We start from the raw sequence: 23,156 nt of genomic DNA, 5'->3' as shown, positions 1-23,156 counted from the left end.
TGGGGCCGAGGGGTGGCTGCCCGCTTTGGACGGGGCAGGGCGCTCCAGCCGGCCACAGCCCTTGCAGGCCTGGCTGCCTGCCTTGACTTCCTGGCTCTGCCCTGTGGCCACTTGAGTATGAAAACCTGCATCGGATCCCACCTCATCACCTTACCAGTGAGGACACTAAAGCTGAGAGCAATTGGGTGGCCTTTGCAAGGTCATCCAGACATCTAAATCTTACTCGGCCTTACTTTCCTTACCTGTAAAATGGGACTAATACCTCTCACCTCATACGTTACTGTGACACCAAATAAGAGAACCTCAGTGTCTTAGTTTGGGTTCCCCTGACAGCAGAGCCTGAGACGAATATTTAGGACAGGTAGTTTCTTTTGAAGGTGACCCTGGGAAGCACGAATGATGGAGCAGAAACAGCAGGACAGGGCAGGAAGGGAAGTCAATTAAGAATCCGTTAAAAGCTGGTCAACGCTGTGGGCAGCGGGGCTCCGTCCTGCTGGGACCTGAGAGGAACCCGGCAGAACACACCCCAGGTCTGTGCACCGGACAGAGGGACCGAGGCGTTCACTCTCCGCCCCCGGCCCCGTGTGTGAGCTCCGGCACTTCTGAACTGCACCCGCCTGTGGACCGGCAGTCTTCTGCTGCTCTGAGGCAGCAAAGCAAAGAGATGCTGTGGTGCGTTTGACGAGGGACACGAGCAGAGATGTGCAGAACCAAGCACCACGCTGTGCTGGGATCGGGCGGGCAGAGGGGTCTGGGCATCACGAGAGTCGGCTGCGAGTAGCTGACATAACACCAGAGGGAGCACTGAGCCCAGCACAGGGTTTGGCACAAAGTAGGCACATTCATCCCACAAACAGTCACTGAGCACCTCCTGTGTGCCATGCACTATCTGAGGGCTGGGGATACAGCAGTGAACAAAGTGCTTGCCCTTGAGGAGTTCACAGGTGGACCCAGAGAAAATACAGGTAAATAAATAAATACGCAGGCAGAAGTATGCTAAACACAAAGATCTGACTGAGAATCTACAACAGATGTACAATTCCAAGATCAAATGTCAACTCTCAAAAAAGCCTCCAGGGAGGGCGTTATGGAAAGGCTGGGAGGGGTGAGGGGGTCTTTCGGAAAAGGTCCTGGCAAGACCGTAAGTCCTCTTTTGGGGGGTGAGGTCTGCTCCCTCCTAGCTCGGGATGAAAGAGGGGGTTCCAGGGGCTGCCTTCTGCTATAGGGAACTGAGATCCCATGTCTATTATCTGTTGGTGCCAAGCAAAGCGCCCCAGAACCTGGTGGTTTAAAACGTCAGCCACCTGAGGCCTCACACTTCTGTGGGTCCAGAGCATGGCCAGTGCCCAGCAGGTATGGCTCATCTCTGTCCCCCATGGTATCAGCTGAGCCGTCAGCTGAGGCTGGGGGTCCGAGATGGTCTCATCCCTGTGGCTGAGGCCTCCCCTAAGATGGCGCAGGGCTGGGGGCCACCTGGCCTCTCTCTTCCCGTGACTGCCGCCTGCACCCGCTCAAACGTCAGCAGTCTTTGTGGTGGCTGTTGGCTGGGCCCTGAGGCATCTGTCCTCATTCAGCGATCTGTCCTGACCTCTTTACACGGCACTCACTTCCTGGGGAGTAAGTGCAAGCTCCCAGCCCTCCTAAGTCCAGGCCCGGAACTGTCGTGGCGTCTCTTCTGCCACTTCTGCTGATGAAAGCAACTCGCAAAGGCCAGTCTAGATTCCAAAGGAAGGGAAACAGCATACAGGGGTGGGAGGGGTCATTCTGGTCATCTCTGCGGACGATCGACCAGGACACTCATGCCTGGAAGACAGTGGACTGGGTCCTGACTCCCAGCTGGGAAATCCACGAGGCAAGAGAAGAGCTGGGAATGACTGACTCCCAGCTCCGCAGCCCAAGGAACTCAGGGGACCTCATCCCCATGGAACTATAAAATAAACAAACATTTCAAGTGTCTGGAAATGGTTCTAGGGACATGGAGCAAATACAGAAACATCTGAAGAAAAAACTGTGCTAAAACTCAGAACAGCAAGAGTCTGTGGTGTTTGAACCATGACCCACCCCCTCCTCCCCTCTCTCAGCTGAGCACGATGAAAACTTCATTCCACGTGGTTCAACCATAAACACATAGCTCCCTCTCCTTCCACCTCCCAGCTCCCAGCTGGAGAGCTACGGAATCTTCCCAGAAGAAGCAGGATTTCAGTGTTTCTCATCCTGCCCCCAATTACCTGCTGTAGAGACCAAATTCTGGGCAAATGCAGTCAAGAGTGGGGGCCCCCCTCCTCTGTCCAGCCACCATTTATGGGATGGACGCTCTCCCTTGGGTCTGGTACACTGAGAATACTGCAGTCCAGGTCATCCTTGTCCTGGCTTATTTGTAAAGCAGAGGTCTCATAGTAGAAGAGGCAAGTCAAGAAGACCAGAGGTGACAGCTGCACCCCCTTCACTGAGTGCCCAGCTGCTGAAGAGAAACACACCATCGTCCCCACCCCCTGATCCAGAGCATTGGCTCAGATATTTTGCACAAGGGAAGATAAGACAGAGAGCTCCAAATCTCCATAGGAACCCACTCCTTTGGCAAGAGTGTGAGGAAGTTCAGGCCTAAGGATAACAATGAGTGATGTGGTAAAAAGCAATTAAAAGAAGCCTAGAGATAGGAGTTAAACCATAGGCTGGCCAGCTTACCAAAGAGAACCACAGAAATAAACAGCTAAGAAGAGCTCTCCTGAAGTCTGAAAAATATCTCAAACACTGATCTCAAAAACTATCCCTGTAAAGAATCTCAAATTTAATTGGATCAGGGAGCTGGCAGCAGCCGCACGGCGGGCCCAGACCCACGGGGCCGAAGCTCCTGCAAACTTGGGCGCGCGCTCGCGCCACTGCGCCCGAGCGATGAAGATGGTGGCCCCCTGGACGCGGTTCTACTCCAACAGCTGCTGCCTGTGCTGCCACGTCCACACCAGCACCATCCTGCTCGGCGTCTGGTACCTGATCATCAATGCCATGGCACTGCTGATTCTACTGAGCACCCTGGCTGATCCAGATCAGTATTGCTTTTCAAGTTCTGAACTCGGAGGTGACTTGGAGCTCATGGATGATGTCAACATGTGCATTGCTATCGCAATTTCTCTTCTCATGATCCTAATCTGTGCAATGGCTACTTATGGAGCATACAAGCAACACGCAGCCTGGATCATCCCATTCTTCTGTTACCAGATCTTTGATTTTGCCCTGAACACCTTGGTTGCAGTCACTGTGCTTGTTTATCCAAACTCCATCCAGGAATACATACGACAGCTGCCTCCTGATCTTCCTTACAAAGATGATATCATGTCAGTGAATCCTACCTGTTTGGTCCTTATTATTCTTCTGTTTATCAGCATTATCTTGACTTTTAAGGGTTACTTGATTAGCTGTGTTTGGAACTGCTACCGATACATCAATGGCAGGAACTCCTCCGATGTCCTGGTTTATGTTACCAGCAATGACACTACGGTGCTGTTACCCCCGTACGATGATGCCACTGTGAATGGCACCGCCAAGGAGCCGCCACCACTTTATGTGTCTGCCTAAGCCTGGAAGTGTGGCATAGCTGGGAGCGACGGCTTGACTTTCATACATCAGAGCAATAGGTCTTTAATTTTACTTCTGAGATGAGCTCTCTGAGCTTATTTGTTGCTGAAAGGCTACAATTTAAAATTTTAGATGTTAAGTTGAAACTCTCTGTAGTTTGAAACTTATGCTTTAGCTAGAGCACCGTGATAGAGTAACTGTAGAATTCTTTCTGTGGGGGTGGGGTGGGCTCCCCTAGTCTTTCCTCAGCATTGAAACTACCCAACAATCCGGGTGGACCTTTTGTCCAAGGAGGCTGTTGTACGTGCTGAGCCCCAGAGTTGAAGGATTTGTGACACTTTTCTCTCCATTCCCTCCTTTCTCTTTTGAAAGCGTAAAATAAAATCAAAATTATACAATGCTTTTCTTAGGCCACTCCAGTTTACAGAACAAACCCTTAGGAGAAAAGGAATGTTAATCGTGTAAGGAGTCCATATATACACATAAATAAAACAAGAATTTCCTTAGGTCCTTTATGATTTAAATTCAGTGACAATTTGAGTTTGCTGGTCAAGGATTTTGTCCACGGGCTAAATTGAGACCCTTTGTCAATTCCTGGCAGTGAGGACAGTCAGTCACCACCCTGGTGGCTGCTCCTGTACACCCATGTCTGGGGTCACGGCACGGTGTGTTAGAGGGGAACCGGTTGGTACTGTGTTGTAACAGGTTCTCCCTATCTCACAGTTTCCCATCCCCACTCAGAGCCTAGCCTGACTCAGGGAGGACATCCATCAGCTTTTGTCAAGTGGAATTGCTGATATGTATTTACCCAACAATCTGAAAAAAGGTTTCTTCTCTCCCTGCAAGGCACATCCTACTACTTTGAATTTCTGAGTATGCCTCGTCATCTTTTAAAATGAGTGTAAAACGGACTTCAGAAAAATGGGAGGTGGCGGGGGTGCTTTCCTTGTGAAATGACTACCTGAATTTCAAGGGACTTTTATATATTCATATGTTCAAAAGTCACAGCTCTCCTGTTTGTTCATTATTGAATGTGCTGTAAATGAAGCCATTTGCAATTAAAGTGAGATTTGCCCACATTCCAAAAATAAAAAATTAATTGGATCAGCCTGTAGAGCAATTTACACCCCCAGAGTGTGGTGGAAAGTAATAAAGCAATCAGCCAGCAATAAGTGGAACTTAAAGGCTGGTTATGGTCAGGGAAAGAGATGGTCAAAGATAGCCTCGCCAAAATCATGGTCATCCTAGGGTGACAGGGTGCATGGCCAAGGCCTCACTCTCCAAGGAGCAACTTCAGAGGCGTCCCACTGTGGGGGTGAGACAGAGCTCAGGAACCTGGTCCAGCTGGTCACTAAACAAACAGACAAGCAAATAACAGTAACAAGCCTGGAGGCGAGGTCAGTACCCAGAGTTGCTACAATATCTTATTTTAAATGTCCAAGTTCCAAAAAAATAAAGAAAAAATTAAGAGACGAATAAAGAATGCAAAGAAACAAGAAACTGTGATTCATACACAGGAAAAAAAACAGGCAACAGAAACTGTGAGAGTGGTCATATGTTGGAGATTTAACAAAGATTTCAAAGCAGCCATTGTAAACATATCCAAAGAACTAAAAGAAACAATGCATGAAGAAGTAAAATAAGGTGCCTCATGAAATACAGAATATCAATAAATACATAGAAATTATATATAAAGAGAACCAAATAGATACTGTGTAGCAGAAAAGCACAATGACTGAAATTAAAAATTCACTAGAGAGACAGAAGTTAATTTGAACTGGCAAAAGAAAGAATTAGCAAAGTCAGAAACAGATCAACAGATATTATGCAATGCAGAAGACAGAGAGAAAAAAAGAATGAAGAAAAATGAACAGAGCCTAAGAAACCTGCAGGAAACTATCAAGCATACCAACATATGCATAATGAGAATCCCAGAAGAGGGGACAGAGCAAAATGCAGAAAAAATATTTGAAGAAATAATGGCCCCAAACTTCCCAAATTTGATGAAAGGCATGAATTTACACATCCAAGCAGCTCAACAAATTCCAAGTAGGGTCCACACCAAAAGACACACTTTTAAGAGATAAAAACAGAGAATCTTGAGAGCAGCAGGAGAGAAGTGACTCATCACATACAAGGGATCTGCAAGAGATTAACAGCAGATTTCTCACCAGAAATCATGGAGGCCAGAAGTCAGTGGGATATCATATTCAAAGCACTCAAAGGAAAAAAAAAACCTGTCAGCCAAGAATCCTATTCCCAGAAGTTATCTTTCAAAAATGAAGGCAAAATGAAGACATTACCAGACACTAAAAAACTGAGGGAAGTCATTGCTAGCAGACCACCCTATAAGAAACACTAAAGAAAGTTCTTCAGGCTCAAAGCAAATGACTCCAAACAGTAATGTGAATCCATACACACAAAAAAACAAAGAGCACTGATAAAGTAACCATGTAACTATAAAAGACATTATAAATGCCTATTTCTTTTCTTCTCCTAACAAATATGAAAATATATTGCATAAAATAATATGTATATAGGTGTAGTATTTGTCCTATAACATATAGAAATGTAATATCTTGGTCAATAACAGCACAAAAGAGGTGGACAGGAGCAAAGCTTGACTGGGCTAAGGAAACGGCTCCAGATGGTAACTCAAATTCACAGGAGTAAACAAAGACAACTAGAAATGGGAAGAAAGGAGGCTAATATAACAAAAGCCATAAATACGTAATACAGTTGACCCTTGAACAACACAGGGGTTATGGGCACCAACCCCTTATGCAGTTGAAAATCTTTATATAACTTTAGAGTTGGCCCTCCGTATCCATGATCCCATATCCGTGCACTCAACCAACTGTGGATCATGTAGTACTGAAGTAAGCATACAGTGAAAAAAAAAAACCCACATATAAATAGACCCACACAATTCAAACCCCTGTTGTTCAAGGGTCAGCTGTAGTTCTTTCTTCTTTCAGCATTTTTAAAAGACATAAGGTTATATAAAGTAATAAATATAACAGTGTCTTGTTGGGTTTGCAACATATATAGATGTAATATATATATGTAGGCATTGTTGTTATATATACCTATAAAACCAGGAAGAGGGGCTTCCCTGGTGGCGCAGTGGTTGAGAATCTGCCTGCCAATGCAGGGGACACGGGTTTGAGCCCTGGTCTGGGAAGATCCCACATGCCACGGAGCAACTGGGCCCATGAGCCACAATTACTGAGCCTGCGCATCTGGAGCCTGTGCTCCGCAACAAGAGAGGCCGCGATGGTGAGAGGCCTGCGCACCGTGATGAAGAGTGGCCCCCACTTGCCACAACTAGAGAAAGCCCTCGCACAGAAACGAAGACCCAACACAGCATAAATAAATAAATAAATAAATAAAAGAACGTGAATTTCTTTTAAAAAAAAAAAAATGCAATGCTAAATGCTTTCAATGTTACCGAGGCATATTTCTCCACTATGCTCAACTTTGTAAATTAAAAAAAAAAAAAAAAAAAAAAAAAACCAGGAAGAAAGAACAGAGCTATATAGGAGTAGCATTTCTGTGTCACACTGGAATTAAATTACTATAAATCTGAAACATATTCTGATAAGATGTAAGGTAAGGGGCTTCCCTGGTGGTGCAGTGGTTAAGAATCTGCCTGCTAATGCAGGGGACACGGGTTCAAGCCCTGGTCCGGGAAGATCCCACATGCCGAGGAGCAACTAAGCCTGTGTGCCACAACTACTGAGCCTGGGCTCTAGAGCCTGCGAGCCACAACTACTGAGGCTGCATGCCACAACTACTGAAGCCCACGCACCTAGAGCCCGTGCTCCGCAACAAGAGAAGCCACCACGATGAGAAGCCCGCACACCACAATGAAGCGTGGCCTCTGCTCGGCACAACTAGAGAAAGCCCACACGCAGCAACGAAGACCCAACGCAGCCAAAAATAAAATAAAAATTAAAAAAAAAAAAAAGATGTATAACGTAAGCCCTAGAGCAACAACTAAGGGAATAAGATGGTATGGAAAAACCTGAACGAACTTTTTGGCCAACCCAATATATAGGGGAAAAAACCCATTAAACATTGAAAACTTACATTAGAAAATATGCAACACAAAAGCAAGCAGTAAAGGAGGAATACAGGAACAAAAAGACACAAACATTTAGAAAAGAATGAGTAAAATGGAAGACACAAATCCAACTTTATCAATAACATTAAATGTGAATGAATTTAACAACCCAATGAAAAAACAGAGATTTTAGACACTTTAGATTCAAAGATACAAACAGATTAAAAGTAAAAAATATGGAAATATATATATCATGCAAACAGCAACCACAAGAAAGCTGGACTGGCTATACTAATACCAGACAAAATAGATTTTAAGACCAAATAAAATGTTACTAGATAAAAATAGGGACATTTTATAATGAAAAAGGGTATCATGAAGGTATAACAATTATAAACAATTATAAGTATGTACCTAATAACAGATAACCAAAATACATGAAGCAAAAACTGAAGGAAATGATGGGAGAAATAGACAACTCAGCAATAATGGTTGGACACTTTAATACCCTATTTTCAAAATGGATAGAACAACTAGGCAGAAGGTCGGCAAGAAATAGAACACTTGAACAGCACTCTAAACTAGCAGGACCTAATGGACATCTACGGAATATTCCACCCCCAAGAGAATATATATTCTTCTCAAGGGCACATGGAACATTCTCCAGGATAGATCATATGTTAGGCCATGTCAAGTCTCAATAAATTTAAAAGGGTTAAAATCATACAAAGCATGTTTCTGATCACAATAGAATGAAACTAGAAATCAATAACAGACAGAAATTTGGGGAACTCACTAATATGTGGAAATTAAATAATTCTTAAACAAGCAGTGGGTCAAAGAAGAAACCACAGGGGAAACTAGAAAATTCATTGTTGAAAGAAAATGAAGATACAACACCAAAACCTATGGGATGCAGTGAAAGCAGCACTCACAGGGAAATTTATAGTTGTAAATGCCTACATTAAAAAAGAAGAAAGGTCTCAAATCAAGACCTGAACCCCATGAAATAAATAAATAATTCACCTAAAAAGAAAAAGACCTGAACCTTTGACCTTGAGAAACCAGAAAAAGAGCAAACTCCACCTAAAGCAAGAAGAAATAAGGAAATAATGAAGATTAGAGTGGAAATTAACAAAAGACAGAACAGAAAAGCAATACAAAAAATCAACAAAACCCAAAGTTGGTTCTTGAAAAGAGATCAGCAAAATTGGCAAATCTTTATCTAGACTCACCAAGAAAAAGAGAAGTGACTCAAATTGCTAGAATCAGAAATTAAATAGGGGATATTACCACCAACCTTATTGAAATAAAAAGGATTATAAAGGGATACTATGGACAACTGGATGCTAATAGATCAGGTAACTCAGATGAAATGATGCTCAGCATCATTAGTCATCAGGGAAACGCTGATCAAAACCATAATGAGACTGCTCCACACCCACGAGGATGCTTGTAATGAAAAAGTCAGATAATAACACGCGCTGATAAAGATGTGGAAAAATCGGTACCCTCATACACTGTCGGTCAGAATGTAAAATAGCGCAGCCACGTTGGAAAACAGTCCAGAAGTTCCTCAGAAAGTTAAACATGTTACCATTTGACCCAGCAATTGCACTCCTATGTACATACCCAAGAGAAATGAAAACATATGCCACAGAAAAATTTCTACGTCAATGTTCAGAGCACCATTATTCTTAACAGTCAAACCTGTTTGCGCACACACACACACACACACACACACAAAGCTGGACACAACTCAAATGTCTATTACTGATGAACATACAAACAAATGTCATATATCCACACAGTAGAATATCACTGAGCTATTAAAAAAAAAAGAATGAAGTACTGAAAACATGTTACATGGACAAAACTTGAAAACATCATACTAAGTGAAAGAAGCCGGTCACAAAAGACCATATTATATGCTTCCACTTACATGTCCAGAATAAGCAAATCCATAAAGACAGAAAGTAGATGAGTGATTGTTACACCCTTGGGAGGGGGAGGTACAGGGTTTACTTCTGGGGGGATGAAAAGGTTCTAGAAATGCAGTGGTGATGGTTGTATGCTCATGTACTAAATGCCACTGAATTGTACCCTTTAAAATGGTTAAGATGGTGAATTTTATGTCATGTGAATTTTGCCACAATAGAAAAAGAGATTATGGCAGCCAGCAGTAATGACGCAGACTAAGCACATTTCTGTGTTAGTAGTACACGTTCTTATGTGCGACTTCATTTACCAACACGACGACGGGGCTAAGAGTCAAAACATGCTAAAAGTTTAAGGAAGTGCTATTATTCACACAAAGCAAAATTACTTGAAAAAAGAAAAATAAAGGCACTTCTTGTACATAAAAATGAATCGAAAGGAAGATAAAAAACGGAATTTTCTGTCAGGGAAAGAGTGGGTTCCCTTCTGAGAGGAGAGGGTGTCTCACCTCTCCCTGGGCTGACGGCTGTGAGGAGAGGTTTATGGTCACTCATTTTCTCCTGCCTCTGCTTCTGAGAAGCCATTTCCAGTTCTTTTTTTGCCAGGAGGGTCCCAGATGGGTAGAACAGGCCAGCGGTCTGTGTGCCCACATCCTTCTTAGGCCCAGCATCAGGCTTGGGCAAAGGAACATTTAGGGGCTGCCAGGCAGATCGAGGCTGTATGAGCAAGGCAGAAAACATAAAAACAAAAAACAAAAAACAAAAAACCAAAAACTATAATGTAAATTAATTAATTCTCCATTTTATCACAGAAAACAATTCTAATCAGGAGTAAAAGTATCTCCAAAACACTGTACTTTGAACTAAAAGGGGTTTTCAGGCCTTGCCTCACCTTCTTTGCTTGTTTTTCCCAGCAACTCCCAGCCTGAGCCCTGAAGCCAGCCCCACCCCTTGTCCACTGACTGTCTCAAATTCGGCAAATCAACTGATGCTCCCTGTCCTGCCGCCTGAGGTCTGGAAATCTATCCTCTCAGCTCTACAATCCAGAGGAGCATAGACTTTACTACCCATCCACACTCAACTACTGGGCACCAACATCTTCTCTGAGACACTCTCCTGCATCTGGGCCTGGGGACCTGAGAGGACCACCATGTAAGGATGTGTACGTTGCACACTGCACAAAAGCATTGCATCTAAAGGGGTAATATTCACAAAGTGGACATTGCATGTTTGCATATTTATTAGGACAATTTTTATGGTAAAGAAAATGTCTAACAAAATTAGTAAATTACAATCAATTTCCAACAGATGGCAGTCAATTGTCTTGAGAAAAAAAACACCACGTCTCATTTGCACAAAGGTGCCACCTCGGTTATTGGCAGTCCCGCGATCTGTAAGTGTTTTCATTTGGGTTAAGAAACCATGAACTCCCTAAAAATGAATGCAAAGTTGCTGAGTGCACATGCATTCTCTCTAACAATCATCAATCTTCAAATTCTTCTAATGAAGAGATTTGAAGAATCTAAAGAAGAGAAGAAACCTGAAAAGTCTTTCTGTAGCTTAGGCAAATTCATAAAAGTCTAACACAAAGCTGGTTACAGATTAAGTCCTTCTGAAAATAACCTTGTGAGATTTTCCTCAAATATGCCCAGTTGTTATAAGTGGCGAAAGCAATTTTACGAACCCAATATAAGTTTTCTAAAATATAAAAGAGCAGGGGGAAAGTTCTTGGCGTGCTACATAAGAAATTCACGAGACGAGAGTACATTCTATCCCATGTATTTTAAAGCTCCCTAATGACATTACATCTATTACCTTGCACACACAGTTAGACCTCGATTTACTACAGATAAATGCATATTTACATCTTTGAATTCTGAAGAAATCACTCGAGTGTTTAAAACATAACGTGGTTGAAGTTATTTACACACCCAGTTGAAAGTCCACGAGAAAGGTCTAAGTGTTTCGGCTCTCTTCCCCTGGGTTGGCTCACAGGGTGGAGAACACAAATTCAGAGTCACAACCCCTTCCTGGGTCCAGTTCTTACTACCACGGAGGCCTCACCTCAGCAAAAGGGCCAGGTTCTCCAGCAGCTGGAGCCAAGCTGTTCTCCACACTAGGTCTTGCCAGGGACTTCACGTAAATACCACAGGAGCCACAGAATCGTGCAGATGGGTGATTGCTGGCTCCACATTTATAACAAACGGAGTAGCAAGTTGCAGCGCCAGGCTAGAGGATAGAAAATACTTTTATATTTTCATGAATATCAGAGACACAATTTTCCCATACAAATTACGCCCATACCGTACAATCTGCAGCCATCCAAAGAACACAGGCCCACACCCTCTGACCCTGTAATTCTACCTTCTAGAATTTATCCTACAGATGGACAAATTCACAAAGAAGTATATTCAAGACCATTCCCTGCAGGATTGTGGTTTTAGAGGAAATAACTGGAAACAGCCCTAAACGTCCAGCACCAGGGGATGGTCTAAACACGCCACGGGACATACAGACAGCAGAAAAAATGAGGAGGCTACTAACGAGATACACGGCTAGGAGCAAAGAACCGGGTCTGTGTTCATATTAAACTACCAGTTACTTATTAAGGCATCGAATGGCTGAGAGAAGACCTCAGAAAGTGGGTAACAGTGATTACCTCTGGGGGTTGGAGCTGTGGGATTAGGACGGGAAGGGAGACTAACCCTTCACACGAAACCTCTTGCATTATTTACATGTGACCCTTACTCCAATAAATAATTTTGAGTGTTTCATTAAAAAGGAAAGCAGACAATTCATAAAAGAAGAAAACACCAGGAGTCAATAGATGAGTGAAAAGGTTTAACCTCAAAAAATGCAGATGAAAACAGCAATGAGAGACCTTCTCGATTTGAGAGAACTAATGATCTCTGTCTGCAGATTCTTAGGGAATTGGTGCTAGGACCCAAATCCCAAGAAGCGATTTCAGCAAGGCCGTGGAAGGGAGGAGCCTGGCTCTGGGGCGGCCCTGAGGCACAGAGAAGCTGTGTTAAAACCCCCATGGAGGCTCCCTATCAAACTCAGAAGCAAGCTTCCCCTGCTCGCACGTGACGGGTGGACACAGGGCCATACAGGCGGGTCAATACTCCAATCCCCCTCCCAATCCAGAAGAGAAGGAAGCCCCAAACCAGTGCAAACCCTGGAAATACGGTACTTCTGCCCCAAAGAGTAAAACTATGATGAGCTTCACCAGTGAATGAATTAGAACAAAGAGCATGCGCTCCTTCACGCAAAGTCGATGAAACCGGTGCCTCACATATCTTGAAGCCCCTGTTACCTGGCACGCCAAAGGCAGCGTGCCCACCGCCCTCGCTGTGAGGATGTTACTCGAGAAAAAACCTGAAGAGCGGGGGCGGCCTGAGGGGTCACGGCTGAGGCTCACCCTCTCTCCTTCGGACTCTGGTTTCAATCTGGAAACGTCAACTTACTTGCCACTCCTGACACAGGAGAAGAAGTATTTTCTTTGGGGGAGGGAGTTGGGATTGTCTCGTGAGACTTTCTGAGACTCCGTCAGGCGGACCTGAACTAGAATCTTTGCTCCCGCTGCTAAACCCCACGGCGGAGCTGGCACGCGGGCGCCCTGGTTGGCTCTGTTTACAGATGAGGGAAAGCGAGGCACCGAGGGGCTGAGCCCCGAGATCTGAAGCCAGGCCAGCCGACTCTACGCCATAGCCTGGCTTTCATCCACGACTCCATGCAGCCCCTTCAACACAGTGGCTCCTCGCGGGGCGCTCCTGCGGCGGGATTTCACCTGGTTAAGCGCAGCGCAGTCCGCAGGAGGGCTCAGCACAGGGTCAGGCTCCCTGTGTCAGCTTCCTTCCCACTAGACCTGATTTCCTGAAGGGAAATGACTCTCATTTCACACTTTTCCCCACAAGCACAGGACCTGGGACACTGGCACCTGGGAGCCATTCAAGTAGTTACTGAATGAATCAATCGATCAATGAATAACTGACTCCATTGATCACGGAATGTGTGCACACATTATAGAAAGTGTTTACTAAGGATAATTTTTCCTCAAAGAAAACTATGCGCCCAATGTATCCTGTTTTACTTCAGGGACTGCTCTGTTGTCCTAAAACAGACATCTATCCGGAAAGAGGCTACACCAGCTCCCAATATCCACAGATTCTGAGAAAGAAGACCCCTTTTATATATACTTATCCTCGCCCCATTTATGTGCAATTAAAGGAAGACTCTTTGGGATAAAATCAAAGGAGAAACCCTTTGGAAACTTTCCCTTCAGACTTAAATTTATCCTGCTGTTAAAGCAGGGTTTTGATACAAAACTTGCTAATCTGGGTTTCTAAATACAAAGCCTTCAGACCTTTCATTGAAATGCACAGTGATTCAGTTATACATATATACATTCACACGTATATATGTGTGTATGTGTATATATATATATTCTTTTTTCTCTTAATTTCTTTATAAGCCATACAATTGTTTAAAACATAAACCACAACATTCTTGAAGGGTTTATGATGTATAAAGGTGTAATATGTATAACTGTAACATAAAGGATGGGGGAAAGGATAGGAACCTATATAGTTGCAAGATTTCTGTATTTAACCTGATGTGGTACAATAATAACTAATTAGACTAAAAAGTTTAAAATGTATATTTTAATCACTAGGGCAACTACTAAAAAATAATGCCAAGAAATACAGCTAAAAAGCCAACAAGAATATTAAAATATTATTCCAAAAAGTATTCAAAAACCCCCAAAAGGCAAGAAAGTAGGAACAAAGGAAACAAAACAGATGGGAAAACTAAAAATCAATAATCAATAATAAAATGGTAGATCAAAAACCAAACATATCAATAATTATATTAACCTTTGATGGACAAAACATTCCACTTAAAAGGCAGAAATTATCACAATGGATTTTTTTTAAAAAAAGGAAAAACCAAAAGAAAACAAAATTTAAAAATTTAAAAAATAAAAAGGAAAAACAACTATATGGAAGCCACAGACAAGGTCCAACTATATAGGCTGAAAGTAAATACATAGATAAAAATATTCCATGTAAACAATAAAAAAGAAGGCTGGAGTGGTTCTGTATCAATATAGGATGAAACAAGTTTAGGGGAAAAAATGTATTACAAGAGATAAAGAGGGAAATTTCATAACGATAAAGGTTAGATTCACCAGGAAGACATAACAATAAAAAATGTTTATGTGCTTAACAAAATACATGATGCAAAAAGTGACAGAATTAAAGACAGAAGTAAACAATTCCAGAATCATTGTTGGAGGTTTTAATACCCCTTTCTCAGCATTTATCAGAACAATTAGAATATGATCAGCAAAGACATATAAGATCTGTGCAACATTACACTTTGACTTCATTGATATTTATAGAATACCCACAATGACAGAACACACTTTTAAGTGCAGCTGGTATGTTTTCCAGGTTAGACTATATACTGGGCCATAAAACAATTTTCATTGACTGAAAATAACTCAAATCATACAGGGTATGTTCTCTGACTATAATGGAATAAAATTATAAATGAGTAACAATAAGATAAGGGAAACCCCATATATTTGGAAATTAAACAACCAACCTATAAATAAATCATAGGTCAAAGGAGAAATCACAAGGGATGTTAGAAAATATACTTTAATAAAATTTTAATAAAACCAAACTGAATTATAGTAAAAATACAACTTACATAAATTTGTGGAATATTGCTAAAGAAGTTCTTAGAGATAAATTTGTAGTCTCTTTTTAAAAAGAAGAAAAATTTTAAATCAAAGATTTGAATTCTCACCTTAAGAAATCAGAAAAACAATATTAAATAAAATCTAAAACAAAGAGAAGAAAGGAAACAATAAAGAGCAAAATTCCAAAAAATGAAACCAAAAAAAATAGAGAAAATCAATGAACTAGAAGCTAGTTCTCTGAAAAGATCAATAAAAGTTTTAAGTCTCTACAGGACTTCCCTGGTGGTGCAGTGGTTAAGAATCCACCTGCCAATGCAGGGGACACAGGTTCGAGCCCTGGTCTGGGAAGATCCCACATGCCAAGGAGCAACTAAGCCCATGCGCCACAACTACTGAGCCTGTGCTCTAGAGCTCACGAGCCACAACTACTGAGCCCGTGTGCCACAACTACTGAAGCCTGTGCACCTAGAGCCCGTGCTCCACAACAAGAGAAGCCACCACAACGAGAAGCCCACGCACCGCAACGAAGAGTAGCCCCCTCGCCGCAACTAGAGAAAGCCCACACGCAATGAAGATCCAACACAGCCAAAAATAAATAAATAAATAAAATTTTAAAAAGTTATAAGTCTCTAGCTGGAGAGAGAGTCTGAGAAAAAGAGAGAAAAGGCGGGAGAGAGGATGAGAGAGAGAGAGAGAGGAAACTGAGAACACAAATTACAAACATCTGGAACGAAAGAGGCAGTCGCACTACAGATCCAACAGACATTAAAATGGTAAAGAGGGGATGTCATGAAAAAATGCCTGATAATACCAAGTGTTGGTGACAATGCAGAGAAACTGGAACCTCCATATCTCACTGGTAGGAATGTAAAATGGTATAGACACTTTGGGAAAAATGTACGGCAACATCTTATAAAATTACAGAGGAACTTAGATGGAACCAGCAATCCCAGTCCTATGTATTTATTTACCCAAGAGAAATGAAAACTACATCCACATACAAACTTGCATGTGGAATGTTCACAGCAGCATTATCCATAATAGCCTGAAACTGGAAACAACCCAAGTGCCTGTTAACTGGTGAATGGATGAATTTGTTATATTATATCCATACAGTGGAATAGTACTCAATGATCAAAATTTTTTTTAAATTAATACATACAACATGAATGAACCTCGAAACATTATGGTAAGTGAAGGAAATCAAACACACACACACAAGAGCTACATACTTCCTTAAAAGGCAATGCCACAATGTCCAAAGGGATGAGTATTTTCTGGGGCTGGTGATTATGGGAGGGGCTCAGCTGCCAAGGAACATGAGGAAACTTTTTACGGTAACAGGACTGTTCTGTATCTTTACGGCGGTGGTGGTTTAAATGACTGTATATAACTACCAACAGTCATTAACCTGTAAAATTAAAATAGGTGAGTTTTATTGCTTATAAATAATACCTCTATAAAACTTGGAACAAAAAGAGTTCCTTCAAATCAGCTAGACTTAGACTGTCAGTAATTAGACACAGCATTAACAGATACCTTGGGGAATTCCCTGGCCATCTAGTGGTTAAGACTCTGCGCTTCCACAGCAGGGGTGCACGGGTCTGATCCCTGGTCGGGGAACTAAGATCCCACAAGCCACGCGGTGTGGCCAATAAAAAATAAAATAAAAAAAAAGATATCTTGGCCAACCTTCCTGTTAAGGGGTGAATTGTTGTAAATCAACAATTAAAAAGAAAAATTTAAATAAAAAGCAGAGAAAAGAAGTTACAAGTATATGAAAAACAAAGATTTTTTTAAAGGTAAATTGTGTCTCCTCCAAAGAGGAGTCCTAACCCCAGCCCCTGGGGTTAAATTTTTTCTTAAAAAAATGTGACCTTATTTGGAAATAGGATCTTTACAGAGGTAATCAAGTTATTATAAAATGAGGTCATTGGGGGGGGGCCCTCATCCAGTATGACTGGTGTCCTTATAAAAAAGGGAGACAGAGAGACACACACCCAGAGGGAAGAGGGTGTGAAGTCATACAGGGAGAAGGTGGCCAGGTGACTGGGGTGATGCACTCCACAGGGAGCTGGAGAGAGTTCCTTCCCTAGAGCGTCATGGACGACAGGGCTCTGGCAGCACCTTGATTCTGGACTTCAGGTGCCCAAAACTGTGAGACAATGAAATTCTGCTGTTTCCAGCCACTCGGTTTGCGGTACTTTGTGTTGGCGGCCCCGGGATCGCAACCCCCTGCCTGCTGATACTAACGTGCTGACTACACTGATCATCACATGCTTGTCCAGCTTCCCAAGTAATTGCTCCAAGATGAGAAAAAAACCCCCAAACAGAGAGAAATATTATACAACGGCCCCAAGGAAGCAAGTATTTTTCTTCTAAATTGGCTAGTAAATGCCAACTTCTTCATGGGATTGTTAGGCCAGGGCAAGAGCCACCAGGAAGTAATTTTAAACTTCATCAGAACATTTTATAGACATAAAACAGATCAGCTACATGGAACCTACTCACTATATTTAAATTCCTTCATTTTAAACACTCAAGTTAGGCTGGCAGGAAACCCAACGATGGGTGCCCACCATGCTCTCAATTTCAAAACACAGCAGGCATATTGTGGGATTGAGTCTCTTTTTGATTAAAGCCTCATTTCACTTAAGTGCTGAAAACTCACTTATTTTTGTTTAAAATACTACCTATAGTTGTTACCAGCACTTGTACTTCGCAACTTGCTTTCCTAGGATCCGGGATTTGGGACTTGACATGTAGTATAAAATCAGTATGTGTACATTTTGCTTATTGATATGCTGTGATCTGAGGGAATCTGAAATGTTTTACCAAAATAAAGTTTAAATTTTTTCTTAAAAAAACAAAACAAAACAAAAACAAAAAAACACAGCAGGCACAGTCCACACAGACATGCCTGCCTGTGAGTGAAATGTGAACGGCCCCTACCCCACTGGCTGCCGCCAGCCTTCCATGCAGTCACTAAATGAAATTGTAAGGAATTGCTGACTTGATTGAATCACCCTGAAGACTTTGAAAACAGTTTTGTACTGGTGAACATAGAAATGTTGCTTTCACTTTACCATGAGCAGCTTCTTTTGGTCTCTCCCCTCTCCTCCCCTACAAACTTCCTCTCCCCTCTGCAGACTATACTTCTTATCACTAACACTGAACATTTATCAGCCATTAAAATACAGGACTGGCACATGCAGTCAACCTACCTCTTGTGATGAAGGCAGGGGACCCTCACAGGTGACACAGTATCTCAGGTGAGCAGGGTTCCCTGTGCCGCAGGTGCGGCAGATCACTTTCTCCTTGAAAACAGAGAATGAGAAATACGTGTTTCCATGGAGGCTCTCTAATTTCTTCACAGATAAATGTATTCATTTTTCCTGCCAATTCATCTGCATAGTATAGCATACTAGGACAAAAGGGTGTTAATAAGATGGAATAATGTAAGAGGTACATTATCTACCACCATGATGATTAGCAGTCAGATATTCTGATGATTTCATGATCTAAAACTTATCTTTCAAAATAACTTACATGGAACACAAGTTTGAATACACACACACACACACAGACACACACACACCATGCAAAAAGGGAAACCATATGTAGCTATGCTGATTTGAAGTGGCATCTGTAGGTTGATTCAAGTTTAAGGTTTTATTTCAAGGCATACTCTGAAAGCCATGAAAGCCAGAATTGAGAAGTTTCACATTTATTTAATCATACTTTTTATTTCTTTCTCTTATTCAGTATTTAGTATGTAAATTCTTTAAGTCCAATAAATCAAAGTACTGTTCACAAAAAAAGAAAGAAAGAAATAGGTGTTCCTCTGAGCAAACAGCTGTGCAAGGAAATCATTAAGCAGTCTTTCCAGCCGATCAGCCAGCTAGAGACCCTATACTAACACCCAGACCCTGAAATTGGATTTAGGATTTAGGAATTATTACAACATACATAGTGTCAGACAAATGAACATAGTTTTGAAAGAAACAAACCCCAAAATGAAAAAACTGAAAAAGAGTATTCATTTGGCCTTAGGAAGGCAAATTGACTATGTTGCACTGCTTCTGAGTTATTATTTTTTTCATTGTGGAAACTGTGCTACTTGGTAGGCTCCATCTCCTGGCTTCAACAATAAATAGGAAGGCCCAAGACCAGCAAAAGAGTATATGTTTACAAGTAACCTAGTTCTTGGCCTGGGGTCTACCCCACGGGGCTTTATATTAAATGTGAATTTAGATTTGCTCTGTAGTTTCTCACTTAGAAATGGAAAAGTAAAAAGACCGTCTTAGAAAATGGGTCATAAGTTCAACCTTCTGAGTCAGAAACCTGGGGATAAGTTGCAATACAGAAAACAACAAGAGAAAAAGAAGAGATGGTTAACACAGCCTACCCAGAGTTCGGCCATGGAAGGTTGGTAACTAACATCTGTTTAGTCACTGGACTATTCTGCAGAATTCCCCTGTCCTTTCCAAGTCTTCCTCAAGTCCCACTTACGTAAAAGACCCCAAGGTCTTCCTAGGAACAAGAGCCAGCTCGGGAAACCACAGTTCCCAGCCCAGAGAATGCCTCAAGGGCAGAGGCCGACTCACTGCTCCTCAAAATGGCAGAGAACCATAGACTTGCTCTCCGTGGGTCCTGACACCCCCTGGTTCCAGCTTTCTTCCCAGTTGCTTAAGGTCCCCAAAGCGTAATCTGCAATCATCAGAGCTTTTCTGTGAGATTTAAGGCAGTGATCTTCCTGATCTGGTAGAATCCACTGAGAAGTGAAACAAATTTCCTGTCCCTCAGTTAAAATACAGTGAGATCAAACGAAAATAATCCATCTGTTTGGTGCAGGAAATATTCTAGAAAGAGAAAACTATAAACTAAGTAAAACTGCTTACTTATTAAGTCCAACGGCCCTCAACTTGCAGGACCCACAATCTAAAACTAGTATGTTCTGGGACTTCCCTGGTGGCTCAGAAGATAAGACTCCACACACCCAATGCAGGAGGCCCAGGTTCGATCCTTGGTCAGGGAACTAGATCCCACATGCATGCCGCAACTAAGACTTTGCATGCCGCAACTAAGACTTCGCATGCCACAACTAAGGAGCCCACGTGCTGCAACTAAGATCTGGTGCAACCCAATAAATAAATAAATAAATAAATAAATGGGTAAACTTTTAAACAATAAAAAAAAAATAAAACTAGTATGTCCTCCATAGCTGTCATTTGTGTACGTGTGTGTGTGTGTGTCTGTGTGTGTGTGTGGTGAGAGCACCTGGAATCTACTCTCCTAGAAAATTTCTAGTATACAAAGATGGACATGTTAATTAGCTTGACTGAAGTAATCATTTCACTCTGTATATCAGAACATCACCACCTTAAAGATATGAAATTTTTATGAAAATTAATAAATAAATAAATAAATAATGAAAACTAGCATGATAGGGGCTTCCCTGGTGGCTCAGTGGTTAAGAATCCGCCTGCCAATGCAGGGGATATGGGCTCGAGACCTGGTCCGGGAAGATGCCACATGCTGCGGAGCATCTAAGCCTGTGTGCCACAACTACTGAGCCCACATGCCTAGAGCCTGTGCTCCGCAACGAGAAGCCACCACAGTGAGAAGCCTGTGCACAGCAACAAAGTGTAGCTCCTGCTTGCCGCAACTAGAGAAAGCCTGCACATAGCAACAAAGACCCGATGCAGCCTAAAATAAATAAATTTATTAAAAGAAAAAACAGGGCTTCCCTGGTGGCGCAGTGGTTGAGAATCTGCCTGTCAATGCAGGGGGACACGGGTTCAAGCCCTGGTCTGGGAAGATCCCACATGCCGCGGAGCAACTAGGCCCATGAGCCACAACTACTGAGCCTGCGCGTCTGGAGCCTGTGCTCCGCAACGAGAGGCCGCGACAGTGAGAGGCCCGCACACCGCGATGAAGAGTGGCCCCCGCTCGCCACAACTAGAGAAAGCCCTCGCACAGAAACGAAGACCCAACACAGCCAAAAATAAATAAATAAATTAATTAATTAATTAATAATAAAAAAAAGAAAAAACAACTAGCATGACATAACTCTGCCCAATCCCAATACTGCCTTGCAAAACTCTCTTTAAACAGAGTGAAGTAAGTCAGAAAGAGAAAGACAAATATCATATATTAACGCATATATGTGGAACCTAGAAAAATGGTACAGATGAACCGGTTTGCAGGGCAGAAATAGAGACACAGACATAAAGAACAAACGTATGGACACCAAGGGGGGAAAGCAGTGGGGGTGGTGGTGGTGGTGTGATGAATTGGGAGATTGGGATTGACATATATACACTAATATGTATAAAATAGGTAACTAATAAGAACCTGCTGTATAAAAAAATAAAGTAAAATTCAAAAAAATTTTTTTTTGAATTTAATAATCTTTGTTTTTTAGAGCAGTTTAAGGTCCACGTCAAAACTGAGCAGACATTACAGGGAGTTCCCATATACACCCCTGTCCACACACACAACCCCCCACTATGAACATCCCGTACCAGATGGTGCATTTGTCACAACCAATGAACCTACACTGGCACATCCTCATCTCCCAAAGCTCACAGTTTACCTTAGGCTGCATTCCTGTCAAATTCTCTTTAAAATCGCCCAACCGCAGTACTGAAACCCTATAAATACCCTTCCCCATCTTCTCTCTTCTGAGATGCTGCTAAGATGGTCAAAGTGGTGGTTTATCTCACTGTATTAGGTCCAGTAAGCACAGCCTTCTTGGTCGACAGGCTTTCCTCACGGTTTCTGGGGTGGCTTTTTGACACCACGTGGCTCACTTCTTGAAGAGCAGTGACCATGACCCACAGATAAAAACCTTGTATCACAATCGCTACATCATAGATTCATGTATGTCCGTAGGGACGATGTGGGACTCAGGCCACCACCAGACAGCCTTAATGAGGATCCTAAACATTTACAACAAGCACTTTATAAAAAGCCAATACCCTCATTTGCTGCCTCACCCACAGCATTGGCAACACACTGACCAGTTGAACGGTTCCAAGCAATTTCGTGGACCCGGCTTAGTCACTGGGGTAAAACTTTTCCTTACGAAGCAGCTGGAAGATGAGAACAATCTTCTAATCTCCCAAATGATAAGCTTTAATTGACACAAACCAGTAGGTAGTGGCAAACTTAATCTCAAAGCGGATTTTGTAAGATGCCAAGGTCAACTTGACACAGAGCTGTGGTTACACTGGCATTAGCCCTGAATCATTGGGTGAGGGGCTGGGGTCTCATAGGAGGTACCTGTGCCCTCGCTGTGTGAGTCATCAGATCTCTTTCAGAGTAATGACTTCACGAGGATCCCAGCCCTAAGCCTCACAGATTCCAGGAACCCCAGACACAATGGGAGTCCTGGAGGTAAAACATGTGTTGCCAGTTAGAGCCAGAAGGAAGCTGAAGGTCTCTTTCTAAAAGAGTTCATGTGTTCTCGTGAAAGGGGAGATGCTGATATTAGTTTTCAACTGTAGAAAACGGCCAAAGGGATGCCTTTGTTTTTTGTAAAAGAGAGAAAGAAAGAAAGAACGAAAGAGGGACTTCCCTGGTGGCGCAGTGGTTAAGAATCCACCTGCCAATGCGGGGGACACAGGTTCGAGCCCTGGTCTGGGAAGATCCCACATGCCACGCAGCAGCTAAGCCCGTGAGCCACAACTACTGAGCCTGCACTCTAGAGCCCACGTGCCACAACTACTGAAGCCCGCGCGCCTAGAGCCTGTGCTCTGCAACAAGGAGAAGCCACCACAATGGAAGCCCGTGCACCGCAACGAAGAGTAGCACCCTCTCTCCACAACTAGAGAAAGCCCGTGGGCAACAATGAAGACCCAATGCA

General features: G+C 42.6%; 2 protein-coding genes across 7 annotated transcripts in view; one reads left to right on the top strand and one right to left on the bottom strand.

Annotated features, from left to right (window-relative positions):
• DZANK1 (double zinc ribbon and ankyrin repeat domains 1) overlaps positions 1–23,156 on the bottom strand; it is a 70,034-nt gene that overhangs the window by 15,735 nt on the left and 31,143 nt on the right. For 5 of the 6 annotated variants that reach the window (XM_061208546.1, XM_061208548.1, XM_061208547.1 and 2 more), the window contains 3 exons: positions 18,511–18,603; positions 11,641–11,805; positions 10,086–10,293 (listed from right to left, as the gene is read on the bottom strand). In XM_061208546.1, coding sequence (XP_061064529.1) covers positions 10,086–10,293; positions 11,641–11,805; positions 18,511–18,603 — 466 coding nt within the window. The remainder of the gene's footprint in view (positions 1–10,085; positions 10,294–11,640; positions 11,806–18,510; positions 18,604–23,156) is intronic. The other variant, XM_061208549.1, reaches the window with a different exon arrangement.
• On the top strand, positions 2,855–3,578 carry LOC133103664 (lysosomal-associated transmembrane protein 4B-like). Its single transcript, XM_061209158.1, has one exon. The coding sequence runs from the start codon at positions 2,893–2,895 to the stop codon at positions 3,571–3,573; it is 681 nt and encodes a 226-aa protein (XP_061065141.1). The 5' UTR covers positions 2,855–2,892; the 3' UTR covers positions 3,574–3,578.

Source organism: Eubalaena glacialis, chromosome 13 (assembly GCF_028564815.1).
Source record: "Eubalaena glacialis isolate mEubGla1 chromosome 13, mEubGla1.1.hap2.+ XY, whole genome shotgun sequence".
Taxonomy (NCBI): Eukaryota; Metazoa; Chordata; class Mammalia; order Artiodactyla; family Balaenidae; genus Eubalaena; species Eubalaena glacialis.
Note: the sequence above shows the minus strand (reverse complement) of the source record. Positions and strands in the feature narration are given on the sequence as shown.

Excerpts from the sequence above, each read along its gene's own strand:
- LOC133103664 (XM_061209158.1), top strand. The coding sequence starts at position 2,893 with ATGAAGATGGTGGCCCCCTGGACGCGGTTCTACTCCAACAGCTGCTGC.